At 30.7% G+C, this 13,772-nt stretch overlaps 2 protein-coding genes across 2 annotated transcripts; both read right to left on the bottom strand.

The window, feature by feature from the left end:
• Positions 1-4,341: 4,341 nt before the first annotated feature.
• Positions 4,342-6,991, bottom strand: LOC133039901 (uncharacterized). The gene is made up of 3 exons (XM_061119000.1): positions 6,016-6,991; positions 5,787-5,831; positions 4,342-5,695 (listed from the first exon to the last, which is right to left on the bottom strand). The coding sequence occupies exon 3, from the start codon at positions 5,507-5,509 to the stop codon at positions 4,883-4,885; it is 627 nt and encodes a 208-aa protein (XP_060974983.1). The 5' UTR covers positions 5,510-5,695; positions 5,787-5,831; positions 6,016-6,991; the 3' UTR covers positions 4,342-4,882.
• Positions 6,992-11,767: 4,776 nt separating this feature from the next.
• Positions 11,768-13,215, bottom strand: LOC115696720 (uncharacterized). Its single transcript, XM_030623607.1, has 3 exons — positions 13,206-13,215; positions 12,262-12,771; positions 11,768-11,892 (listed from the first exon to the last, which is right to left on the bottom strand). Exons 1-3 carry the CDS (start codon positions 13,213-13,215, stop codon positions 11,768-11,770), a joined length of 645 nt encoding a protein of 214 aa, XP_030479467.1.
• Between the last annotated feature and the right edge of the window lie 557 nt (positions 13,216-13,772).

Genomic DNA, 13,772 nt, shown 5'->3' on the forward strand with positions numbered 1-13,772 from the left:
TTGCCCACTGTGATGTGAATCCATGCGAAATTTGTTGGAGGGAGTGATAAAAATGCTAAGGATGTTGAGAAGCCAAAGGGCAATGAGTCTCGATTGAAGGGGGACGATTTCTTTGATGGGTTAAGCCAGCTTGAAATAGATGATGATCAGGTTGTGTTGGATGGCTTGGAGGCTGTTGGTAAAATCCATGTAAGTGTATAGGGAAATTTGATTTTCTATGCTTAGAAAATCAAAAAATTTGATTTTTAAACCAATAATTAAAACCCTAAAAAAACTATACCTTTTTTTTCAAAACCCCAAAAATACCCCCAAACTAAAACTATCTCTCTTTCTCTCTCTATCTAGCCGGTCCCAATAATCCCACACCCCAGGTCCGATGGTCGGACCATGGGGTCCGATGGGGTCCGACCAATCGGACCCATCGGACCCCAAGGTCCGACCATCGGACCTCTCTCTTCCCCTCTCTCTCAAATCGCGGGAAAAAAAAAAAAAAAAAAAAATTAAAGCGGTCGGACCTTCGGGTCCGATGGGTCCGACCATCGGACCCATCGGACCGAAGGTCCGACCATCGACCCTTTCTTCCTCCCTCTCCAAAATTGCGAGAAAAAAAAAAAAAAAACAAAAAAATTCAAAGGTCCGACCATCGGACCTTTGTCTTCTTCCCTCTCTCAAATCGCAGGAAAAAAAAAAAAAAGTTTCAGAGACTGGGGTTGCTCTTTCGGGTTGGGGTTGGGGTCGGAGGGGTTGGGGTCGTGGTCGACGGGGGTGAGGGTGGTGATCGGCGTTGGGGTTGACGTGGGTGGGTGAGGGTGGTTCGGGTGAGGGTGGGCGGTTGGGGTGAGATAGAGGGAGAGAGAGATGATGCAGAGAGAGAGAATATTGTGAGGGGGGTATTTTTGGGGTTTTGAAAAAAAAGGAATAGTTTTTTTAGGTTTTAAATTTTTGGTTTAAAAATCAAATTTTTTGATTTTCTAAGCATAGAAAATCAAATTTCCCTTTTTAATTGGTTGCAAGAAAATTAGGTTTCTTTTTGGTTGCTCAATAGTTTCTAGTTTGTTTTGCAACTGTTTAAATGCATTCTTTCTCTTTTAGGTCCCCACACCCAATCCAGAAGTTGTTTGTCAAAAGTCAAATGCCCTTCATACTGATGAAGAAACTGAGGACACTGTCTCTGATACACCTCTTTTGGATAAGAGGAAGCGTGCTCCGGCCTTGAAATCTCCTTTTGTTGATTTCGGGTCTGCTGATGTGGGGAGCACTCCAATGGAGCTTATGTCCTCAGGTTCTCAATCAGCTGAGGATGATAGGGATTTTAAAATGGTGACTTATGTGAAGGGCCTTTATGCTCTTAATGATGCGTTTGCTGATCCCGTATCTCCCGAGATTGAGGCAAAATTTGACGCTTGGATTGGTGAAGGATTGCTTAAACATCCTAGGTGACTGTTTTTATTAAATCTGTTTTTGTATTATGTTTTATTTTTCAGTTTTATTCTGGTTTTAATGCTATTTTTTTGTTATTTCTTTGTTGTTTTAGGCATTACAATTGTTATGTTGATGGCGCAAAGAAATTTACCCCGGGTTTTAGGCTAGGTGTTGATTATGTGGAGGATAAAACTTGGTTTTATCATTTGGCTACATGCGACATGTTTATAAACGACTCGGTAAAGTTTCCAATTTCCATTGTAGTTATGATAGTTTGTTTTCAGTTGCTTTATAAATGTTTTTAAGTTTTGATACTGTATTACAGTTTTTTAACATTTGTTCAACCTTTTCATTTGTGTTTCTGTGTTGTTTTTGTTTCAGCATATGAACACCATATTCTATTATCTTCTGAAAAAAGGTAAATATTCTTCCGCTGTGACGTTGAATTTTGCAACAACTGATTGTCTCTTTGATGATTCCATCCAAGCTTTGTACCACAAATATAACAAAGCCAAGTCAATGAAGACTAAGATGTCACACATTCACGCTGACCACCCAATAGCGCATTACATCCGAGGTTTGCGCATTCCCTGTTCCAAGCCTTGGTATGAAGTCGATCATGTGTTATTCATCATCAATCTAAGAAGGGAAAGTCATTGGGTGTTTGGTCGTCTTGACTTGAATGAAGGGATTGTGTTTCTGTATAATTCTTTGAGGACTGCGAAAATGAATGCTGCAGCTAGGAATTCCATGAAGGCTTATTCTGTGTTGCTGCCTTTGTTTTTTGATTTACTTGGTTTCTGGAAGAATAGGTCACATGCTCCTGCTTTAGGTTCTGACCCTACAGCTCCCTTAAAAATCGTGGAGATTAGTGGTCTGCCGTCTCAGCAGAAAAAGTGAGTGTTTCTTTTAAGTTTATTTTATGTTGTTTTTTAGTTGCTAAACTGTATATATTTTTTTTTTGTTTTTATAGTGATTGCGGAGCATATGTTGCTGCATTTGCCGAGTTCTTTATCCACGGAAAGGATGTCCCTGCGGACTTTGATATCGAAGTTTATCGTACTCGGCTTGCTGCACTTTTCTTCTCATATGGCCAAAGGAAAATTGATGAAAGCATTGATAGCGAGGATGAGAAGCAAAGCAAGTCTTCTAAGGCATCTAAATTGAAAAAATAGGATCTTTTATTTTGGTGACTATTTTGTGTTATTGGTTGAATCTATTATCAGACAATAGTTAGTGTTATTGGTTGAATGTAGGTATTATATTTCATTTTATACTCTGGACCTGGTTTAAAACTTTTCGAATATTTGATATTTAGTCCTTATAATATGTTTATTGTATAGGTTTGTATTTCCTAAAGTTGTATGTTTTTTTAATTCAAGTTTTTATATACGGTCGCACAACTATGGAGAAACTATTAACCAACTGAATACAAACAATGTTTTTATATTTCTAAATTGTGCTATGAATGTATTTCAATTCTTTGTTTTTCCATTACTCCTTTTTCCTTTATTTTAGTTATGTTTTATCAATTCTTACCTGACTGCTTTTAAAACTGTAAAAGAAGAAGTCATTCCGGTACTTAATATTTACGAAGTGTCACAACTGTAACAAAACGATTTTGCAACTATTAAAAAACTGTTTCAAATTTCATAAAAATGAAATCCCATGTATTTAGAACATAACATATCAACCTGTTTGAATTTGCACACAGAATTAAACAATTCAAATATTTCATATGTATCTATTTTATTGCTTGATTGTTGCATGTCTTTCGATTGTGTCCGTGTTGACCACATTTGCTGCACCTGTTATGTTTTTTTGTATCCCATTCAGATAAAAACCTTCGTTTCCTTGGTCTTCCAGATCTTATTTTTTGGTTTGGTGGCAGAACAATGATATCTTTTATGTTTTGTGGCACATCCCATGTTGTGTGATTGTGTACCGGATATGTTGAGTCGCTGTATGTTTCAAGCCATGTTCTTGTGGTGTAATAACCTGAACAGTAGTTGTAAACATTCAAGTTCATCTCTTTTATAACAGCAAGCGCATGAGCACACGGTAACTCGTCAAGTTGGAATCTATTGCAACTGCATGTTTTCTCCTTGAGGTTGATGACCCATGATCTGGTTAGTTCAACGACTTCGAACATGGTCTCGTTTATTGGTTTTACCTGCGGATTAAGTAAATTTATACAATTGTTATTATGTATAACAACGGCAACCAAACTATTAAGAAACTATAATGCAACTAAAATATTAAACATTTCATTACATTTTCTGTCAATTAGTCCACAAAGTTGTTGATTAATTTGTTCTCTGCTGTAGGTGTTAAAAATGTTGTTGTTTTCTGTGCTTTTTTCCTGTTTGTGTATGTCCATCGTTGTATCAAAGCTCTCAATGACTCCATCAGTGTTGTGATTGGTAGCTCTCTAGCTGCTAAGTTTGCTGCATTTAGAGATTCAGTAATGTTTGAAGTCATAGTTGAATACCTGTTGTTTTTGCAGTGGTATCTTGACCATTTGTGGTATCCAACTTGTTGTAAATATGGTCTGACACGGATGTCCAAGCTGTCCAACTCGCTCATATGGTATTCAAATTTCCTCTCTGTGTATGCTCTGGCTGCAGCGAAGAATGGTTTATCCAGCTTGCTTGCATTCTTCTTGAAGGTTGCTTAACATGTGGTATACACAATAGCAATGTGTGATTTCTGGAAATACTTGAGCAGCTGCCTTAATTATGCTCTCATGTCTATCTGAGATCAAGCACTGTTCCTCTCTAATCCCATATGTTTCTCTTACTTTTGTGAAAAACCATTGCCATGAGTTGTTGTTTTCTGAATCCACAACAGAAAAAGCTAGTGGAAAAATGTGCCCATTTGCATCTTGTGTACAAGCAGAGAGCAATGTACCTCCATATGTTGATTTAAAGAAAGTTCCGTCAACAACTATTATAGGTTTGTATTTCTTCCATCCTTTTATTGAAGCATCCAGTGCGACAAACAAGTACTTGAAGCTGTTGTCATCCTCTGTTTGCATGTGCACTATTGTTCCGGGATTAGTTTTTTGCAACATGTGCAAAAAACCGGGCAGCAGCTTGTATGATTCGTTGGCTTTTCCTCGTAATTCTTCTTGCGCGTGCTCTTTGCTTCTCCATGCTTTCATGTAGTTCATTCTCACCCCATACTTTTGTTTCATTTCTCCTCTGATGTCTTGTGGCGTTTGAGTTGTTTTTATGTTGGTAAACCGTGGCTTGATGTAGTTTCCAATCAATTTCGTTGTAGCTTGTCTTTTGTCGGCAAATCTTATGTTTAGATCACAAGTGTGTATCACCTTTCTGTCGTACTTTCAAATGATGAATGACTTTGTTGGCCCGTTTCTGGATGCTGTTAGTGCCCACTTACATTTTGGATCCAAACAACAAATCTTGTATGTTCTTGCACATGATTTTTTCACTCTGAATTAGAAGTTGTTCCTAATTGCATAGAAACCAAGCACACTCTGCAGTGTTTCTTTGTCTTTGTATATTTGTGCTTCTTCTATTTCAGGATGTTGCGGATCTGTGATTAGTAGTTCGTCATAATCAGTGATTTCTGGTTCCTTGTTTTTTTTGTTTTCCAATTGCTCAACCATCTCCTCTGCCACAAGTTTTGCATAGTCCATGAAGTCAAAATTTTCTCCCCCAAATTCCGGTACTGTAGCTTCAATTGTATGTTGTTGATTTGTTGAGTCTTCTGTTGTTGCTGCATTGTATTCGATCGGTTGGAAGGCGCTTGTATGTGTAATTAATGAATTGTCATTTCCCAAGAATGATGCATTGATGGTTGTTATTGGGTTGTGGATGACATTCACACACAATGGGTATGTTGTGAAGTCGGGGTCCTTCAGTTTGAGTTGTATGTAGAAATGCAGGCTTTGATCATCCTTTATCCTCAATGGTTGGTATCCTTCCTTCACTTGATATTTCAGTTGCAAAACAGTGTTTTCTTGGTTGCACTCCAGGACATCTTTTAGTTTCTGTTGCAAATCTTCATAGTTAGAATTGGCTGAAATGTAATGTCCACTGGCTTCATAATTTTCATAATTCATTCGATCATCGAATTGTCCATTGTAGAAGACTAGGAATGGAATGTCTTTCCTTTCCTGTGTTTTTGCAATGTTTATTAGTGCGAGGCAACGAATTTTAAAACTGGTTTGATTCTGTTATGAAATAGAGTACAAACTTACTTCTATCTCTGTCCCTTTGTTCAAGCATTGTATTTCCTCTCCTGATTCCTGCTTTTGCCATTTTTTCTGTTGTTAATAAACTACAAAGAAACGAGAATAAAACTATTAAGAAACTTCATTAAATATTTGGGAAACTAACCATTTCTCAAACTGTTTTGTCCTCTATCTTTTCCAAAATAAATTCCTGCAAAAAATGTAATGAAACTATCATTAAATGATTATGCAACTGTAAATCAACTTAAAAACCACAACTCTTTCCTCAAAATTACATAGTTCTTACTCATTGTCACTTTTCATCATGTTTATTCGAATCAGATCAATTTCCAACTATTATAAAACTAATTTGCTACCATTTACATAAATCGTACCTTGTATATATGCTAGCTTTTGGTACTCGTCAATTGACACTTCTTCATGATTTGTAAACCATTTTAAAACGATATTGCAACTGTAAGGCAACGCAAAAAAATAAAAAAAACCCTTATTAGTATCATGTGGTTCCTTAATTAGAATCAGTTCTTGTTTTTTGTTGTTAGAATCTGAATTTCCTGTTGTAAACCGGTGAATCAACCAGAATGCAACTGTGTATGACGTATATCATTGTTGAAAAAAAATTTCATTTCATACCTTTTTTTGGATTTCAGGGGGAGCTCTAGATCTGTTCAATACAGATTTACATTGCTTCAATCTGGATTTTCGACGCTCGTTTGAGTGATATTGCACGATAAAAAACTGAAATCAAATGTTTAATTTCAGTTTCTCCACGGTTTTCTGGTCTTTTTTTTTTTAAATTTTCTGTTCAGATCCTTGGATTTGTTCGTTTCCTATCGAAATTCGCCAGAATTGATGGTTGTTCTACGCTCGATCTGGTTTCATTCTAGTTGCGTAGCCGACTGCATCGATGGAGGTTCCTTCATCGTCTCCGTTCGTGACGTGCGACTGAAGGTATAGGTGAGGTGGTATTTTTGCAATATATTCATAGTGGGCTGTACAAATGTTGATTGGGCCGGCCCACAGTATTTTTGTAATATTTTACTCTTTTTGGAATTTTCTTGTTTTTTTTTCCAATTTTAAAAACAAAAATTTGACTTTCATTTTGTGATTAAAAAATTAAAAAACAAAAGTGTTACCAAACGGCACCAAATTATTCAAAATCATCAAAGAAGATCTAATAATTATAACGAGTACAGTGGAAAAAAAAAAAAAATTGGCCTGAAGGTGAGTTGGCACGTTGGCATGTTATGTTATCTAATTATTAAGAATTGAAAAATTTTATATTTTACACCCTCAAACTTTTAAAACATTCTATTTTAATAATTTTTATATTATATAAAATTTATATATTTAATTGTATTAAATTTTTTTAATTTTTTTCTTTTAATTTGTATTCTTAAAGAATATATCTATTAAATAAAAATAAATTATATTTTTAATATTAACAAAAAAATTAAATAAAAAATTATATAAAATTTTCTTAGAAAAAACTTAAATATATATATTTTTTTGACGTGCATATAAAATATATATATGTGATTTAAGAAAAAAATATAAAAAATAAAAATCAAAATAAGTATTGAAATTATGGGTTTTTTCATTAGTGTACAATAAAAACAATTTTATTACAAAAAATGTGTAAAAAACACAATTTTAAAAATGTACCTATTTAAAAACATATTTACATAGATTCATACAAATTCTTAATTTAATTATAATAGATATATTAATGAGTCAACTTACTATAATTAGATTTGTGTAACTATTTTTATGACTAATTTATATGGTATTAATGAGTAAGCCTACTAATTAACAAAATTGTATATTAATAGTTACAAAACATAATCAGATACTACTAATAAGCAATAAAATTTGTATTAATCATACAAATCACGTCCAAAATCGACATAATAATTGTATGAAATATTTTTAAAATTCAATATATATAATCATGATTTTTTTGATTAACTATGTCCAATATCATTATTAGTAGATTTTTAAAAATCAATATTTCCACTAATCTATGTATTTGCACTAGGAATAACAAAAGGGTCCATATTTAGAGCCATTTTAATAACATATCATTATAGGGTAGATCTTAAAATCAACATATGATCAAGATATTTATGTTTAAATAAAATCAATATATGATATATTTTTAAAATACACACATGAAAAAAAAAATAAAACTAAAAAATAAACAAAACAATAACATCTATGAGAAGATGGTTTACTAAAAATATAGAGATGTAATATTTTAAATATAAAACATAAAAAAATAATTAACGATTGAAAATAATAAACAATTTTAAATTAATAATAAAGAGCGAAAAAATACATTAAAAAAATAAACAAAAACAACCCATTAAGTTTAACAAAAAATATGTAAATTTAAAAAAAAAACACTAAAAACAAATAAATAATATTAAAAAATATTACAATACGACACACAATAAACATAATAAGAAACACCACAAAAAAACAAAAGAAAAAAAAAACAACAGTCCTAATATAAATAAACACGATGAATAAATTTATATGAAAAGTACTTAAAACACACACATGAAAAAAAAAAATAAAACCAAAAAATAAACAAAACAATAACATCGATAAGAAGATGGTTTATTAAAAATATACAGATGTAATATTTTAAATATAAAACATAAAAAAATAATTAACGATTGAAAATAATAAACAGTTTTAAATTAATAATAAAGAGCAAAAAAAAAAAATACATTAAAAAATATAAACAAAAACAACCCATTAAGTTTAACAAAAACATATATAAATTTTTTTAAAAAAAACACTAAAAACAAATAAATAATATTAAAAAACATTACAATACGATACACAACAAACATAATAAGAAACACCACAAAAAAATAAAAGAAAAAAAACAATAGTCCTAATATAAATAAACACATGAAAATAAACATGATGAATAAATTTATATGAAAAGTACTTATAATACACACATGAAAAAAAAAAAAATAAAACCAAAAAATAAACAAAACATAACATCGATGAGAAGATGGTTTATTAAAAATATACAGATGTAATATTTTAAATATAAAACATAAAAAAATAATTAACGATTGAAAATAATAAATAATTTTAAATTAATAATAAAGAGAGAAAAAATAGATTAAAAAAATAAACAAAAACAACCCATTAAATTTAACAAAAACATATATAAATTTTTAAAAAAACACTAAAAATAAATAAATAATATTAAAAAATATTACAATACAATACACAACAAAACATAATAAGAAACACCACAAAAAAATAACAGAAAAAAAAACAGTCCTAATATAAATAAACACATGAAAGTAAACACGATGAATAAATTTGATAATATCATTTCAAATTTGATAATGATCTTTTTAATTAAAATATGATCAAAATTTATGATTTTTAAAAATCAACATACCTATTAATTCGTCTATAGAATAACAAAAGGGTAAAATAAATATAAATTTTCAAAGATTTTTCAAACAAAATCTCATAATATATATATTATGAATATTAAATTAAAAAACATAATAGTATTACCAATTTGATAATATATAGGGCATATTTGACATATTTTAATAAGAAAATCATAATTATATATGTATTGATTTTAATAAAATATACCATGCAATTATTAATGTACAGATTATATACGTGATATTAGTAATATTCTAATACAAATTTTATTATTAATGTACAGATTATATACGTGATATTATATACCATATGCCTAATACAAATTTTATTATTTATTAGTAATATTCTAATATTGATTATGGTTTGACAGCTTACTCATTAAATGTTGTACAATTTAGCCATAAAAATAATTATAAAAAGGATAAAAATATAATTATGGTAATCATTCTCATTAAATACATTCAATATAATTAAATTAAGAATTATTTTCTTTTTGTACATTTTTTGTAATTATTTAAGAAAATGTATATATTTATGTAAAATGCCTTTAAAATTAACATAAAATAATGTGAATTTTTTTCAAAAAAAAATATTAAAAGTAATTTTTAAAAATTATTTATATTTATTTACTTTTTGGCCTGTGTTTTTTTATTTGAAGGAAAAAAAACTCTTTTATTATCAACTCATTCTCCATTTTAGATCTTCACTACTGCTATGTTTTTTTTAAAAAGAGAAACTATTTGATTATTATCATTTCATTCTCCATTTCAGATCTATTACTAGCTTGCTCTGTTTTTTCATTTTTTTTTCCGTAAAAGAAATCGATTTAATTATCAATTATTCATTGCTCTCGTCATACTTATTCATTAATTCATTACATTCCAACATTGACAATTAATTTACATATTAATGGAAATAGAATTGCACTAATATTACACAAAGAAACTAATGTGGAAAATAGATTTAATTAAAAAAGGTCAACCTTCAGTAAACAAAATACACCAGTAAACTAATGTGGAAATAGAATTGCACTAATACACTACACCCATATACTAAATAAGAAACACTCTAAACATGTCAGTAAACAAAAAATTTCCACACTCACATGTTTGACTATAATACAATATATCACCATAAAAAGTCCAAATAAATAGTAAAACACAATAATAAAACGAGTCTATTATAACTACTCCAAAAAATTTTGAAGTGCACCTAATACAACTTCAAGTGTTAAAAACATTGTCAAGATGTAAACTATCATTCATTAATTATCACATCCTCTTTGAATTTCATGCCACTTATTTCAGCTAAAAATTCATACAATTAAATAACATGAATGCTACATTGGACAAATAAAAGAGAAACAACATTACCGAATAAAATTTCTAGATATAGATTTGCAAATTAAGTTGATTTCATTAAGACGTTCGCAACACTATTCTATTCATGAATGTGGAAGCAGTTAAAAAATTCTGTCGTTCTCAGCATAAAACAACTCGATCATACAAGTTTGAAAGCAGAGTACAGAAAAAATGCAGAAAAAAAATAAAAATAAAAACTCAACTCAATGAATTCATTGGTTGTAGGCTTGTATTTATATTAACAAATGTACTGTACAAATGAATGATTTAGATCTTTTACACAATAACAGAACAATCATTACAATAAAGAATATTCTAACAATAATTGGTTAGAATTGGGACCACACAAATATTGTTATGACAGCCAGTGACGGACCTAAGATTTAAGTGGGGGGCGTAATTTTTTTTAGTAAATGAGAGGGGGCAAAAAAGTAAATTTAAAAAGAAAAAAATGCATTTAATGGGATTAAAACCCTTGTCATCTAATCTATATGCTAAGTAGCTTAACCACTACACCAAAGTTAATATTATGTGTATAAATATACTCTTTTATTACAAATATATGCTGTAACTAACTAAATTGCACATATATATTTATTTATTTTTCGATTTTTTTTTTCAGGGGGGCTACTGCCCCACCTCGGTTATATGTGGGTCTGCCCCTAATGACAGCACACGACTTCTAGAAACAGTGAGGTAATTTTCATTTCTTCCCAACCCATTTCAAACTTGAGGGTATTTCAACAACTCCAAGTTTATCCACCATGAAATGAAATTTGTGTTGTGTCAAAATCTTTGTTAAACAACCAGTTGTTTGATAACTTGAGGGAACATATCTAATTTCGAGTGCCTTCAAGGGCGGAGCCAACATGAAAAGTTAGGGGGGCCAAACTATATTATAAATTTTAGTGTCAAAAATCTCAATATTTTTATTAAATTCATAATTAAATTAAAATACAGAACGTCTTTCTTCACTATATTCATAGCTGAAAAAGATCGTTCTGTGGTAGCTGTAGAAACTGGAAGTGTAAGAATAAGAGTTATCACTTTATACACAATTGGAAAAATCTATGCTTTTTTAATTTTTACCAACCACTGACATAAATCAAAAATAGTTGCCAAAACATTAAAATCAGGAAGTTCTCGTACATGAACAAAATGTTCAGATTGCGTCCTTAGCTGTACCATCTCGTATTCTGTAAAAAAAATTTGGGTAAAATTTTTGTACTAACTTGCAAATGTCATCAATTCTAAATGATGTGTGCATCTCTCTCAGATCTAAAGCTGAACTGAGAATGAGTAACTCCACTGTGCTATCATTGAATTTGTTATTTCATTCTTGTAGTTGAAAGTCTATCACTGCATTGAAAAGATCAACTCTGTAATAATGCTCCACTGTAATTGCATCTTGTTGACCAAGACTTCTTCCTCTTTTTGCAGTATAATGAGCATTAAAATCTGGCACAAGTATATTAACAAGTTCACAAAAATATTTCACCTCATCAACTAATTTATCCTATCCATCTTCTCTCAATTTCTGAATGAGAGTCTTAGTAGAAGAAAAAAGATACATTGCATTTAAAATATCTTGAGATTAAAGTTGCAAAGCTTGAAAGAGTATATTAGAAATTTTTAGAATTTTTTTCATAAGATGCAAAATGAAAACAAATTCAAAAGAAGTTTATGACTCATAAGTTGCATCCGCATCTCCTCGTTGAGCAAAAATAGTGCCATCTTCAATAATATTCCATAAAATTTCACATGTTGCACTAAACATCTTTATCAAACTAGAAATAGATTTCAAATGAGAACTCCAACGAGTATCACCTGCCCTTTGTAAACAACCAATTTGATTGAGTCCTTTCCCACTTTCTAGTTCATCAATCTCAAGTAAATGAACAATATTTGCAGCTTGAGCAGCTTTTAGTTGGTCATTGCGCTTACATGAAGCACCAACAATATTAACAATGGAGTTCAACTTTGTAAAAAATTGATGGACAAGAATAGCTTCTCTAGATGCAGTAACTAATACCAATTGCAAACGATGTGCAAAACAATGAACATAGTAAGTATAAGGACATTCACTTAAAATTAAAGCTTGCAAATTATTCCATTGTCCACGCATGTTTGCGCCATCATAACCATGTCCACGAATAGATTGAACATCAAGACTATAATTAGAGAGTATAAAGAAAATACATTCTTTTAATGTTAAAGCAACAGTGTCTTTGACATGAATAAGCCCGAAAAAACGTTCTTGCACATAACCATCTTTATCAACAAATCTCAAAACAATTAACATTTGCTCTTTCTTAGATTCATCTCGTGCTTCATCAACTATTACAGAAAACTTTGCATCACCAATTTCTTCACGAATCGTGTTTCTCACTTTATTTCTCAAGATATGTAAAACTTATTTTTGAGTTGTTGGTGATGTATATGTGGCACTTCGTGGAGCTTTATCCAAAACTTCTGCTACCTTATCATTGTAGGACGTTATGAAACTGAATAACTCTAAAAAGTTTCCTCGATTAATTGAAGTTTTAGATTCATTGTGACCTCTAAAAGGGCATGCTTGAAATGCGAGCCACCAAATCCCCTCAATTGATGTTTTCAAATGAAGTCTATTGTCAGCAATTTCTTGTGATGTGAAGTTCGCAAACCTTCTTCCAATATGTGTTGGTTGGTTCATGAGATCTGCAACTGTTGCTATGAGGTGAATTTATATCTTCTTCGATATGTGCTAAAAATGCACAATTTTTTCCTCTTACCTTTTTCCATGATCGAAATCCATTAATAGTAAATGCATCCAATCTAGGATGTGCATCTTTAAAGTAAAATAAAAAGCATGGTAGACAAAATGCAGCATGTACTTAAGGAGAATATTCCAACCAAGATGGAAATAACGTAAACCAAGATGGATGAAAAGAACGTGAATGAGCTTCTTCTGATTTTTGATAGCTAGAGAGTATAGTCTGATACGGACCAACTTTAATGTAAGCTCTGAGAACTTCGTCACGCTTCTCAGGTGGATACTCCCATATTGGCGGGGTATTCCTAGATCACGCTCTAATGAATTAATATCAAACCCTTCTTTAATGTCAAGTCTTAAAGATTTTGTTGCGCAATTTTTTGAATTTTTATGATCTACATCTACTGATGGATTTGACGAGACTTCAGATGTTGAAACTTCAACATTCTTTCTTTTAAAGAATGTATCAATTGTGGTTGATTTTTTCATCTACAATTAAAAAGAACTATATATATATATATTAATCAAATTATCAACAAAATCCTATCCATAATAATTAATAAATAAAACTATAATAATAAAAAAA

The sequence above is a fragment of the Cannabis sativa genome, chromosome 7, assembly GCF_029168945.1.
Source record: "Cannabis sativa cultivar Pink pepper isolate KNU-18-1 chromosome 7, ASM2916894v1, whole genome shotgun sequence".
Taxonomy (NCBI): Eukaryota; Viridiplantae; Streptophyta; class Magnoliopsida; order Rosales; family Cannabaceae; genus Cannabis; species Cannabis sativa.

Bases quoted from the DNA above. Each gene is read 5' to 3' on its own strand.
- LOC115696720 (XM_030623607.1), bottom strand. The intron at 11,893-12,261 runs GTGATACTCGTT...TACTTGTGCCAG, and splicing joins TGGTTGTTTACAAAGGGCAG to ATTTTAATGCTCATTATACT.
- LOC133039901 (XM_061119000.1), bottom strand. From the start codon at position 5,509: ATGAATTATGAAAATTATGAAGCCAGTGGACATTACATTTCAGCCAAT.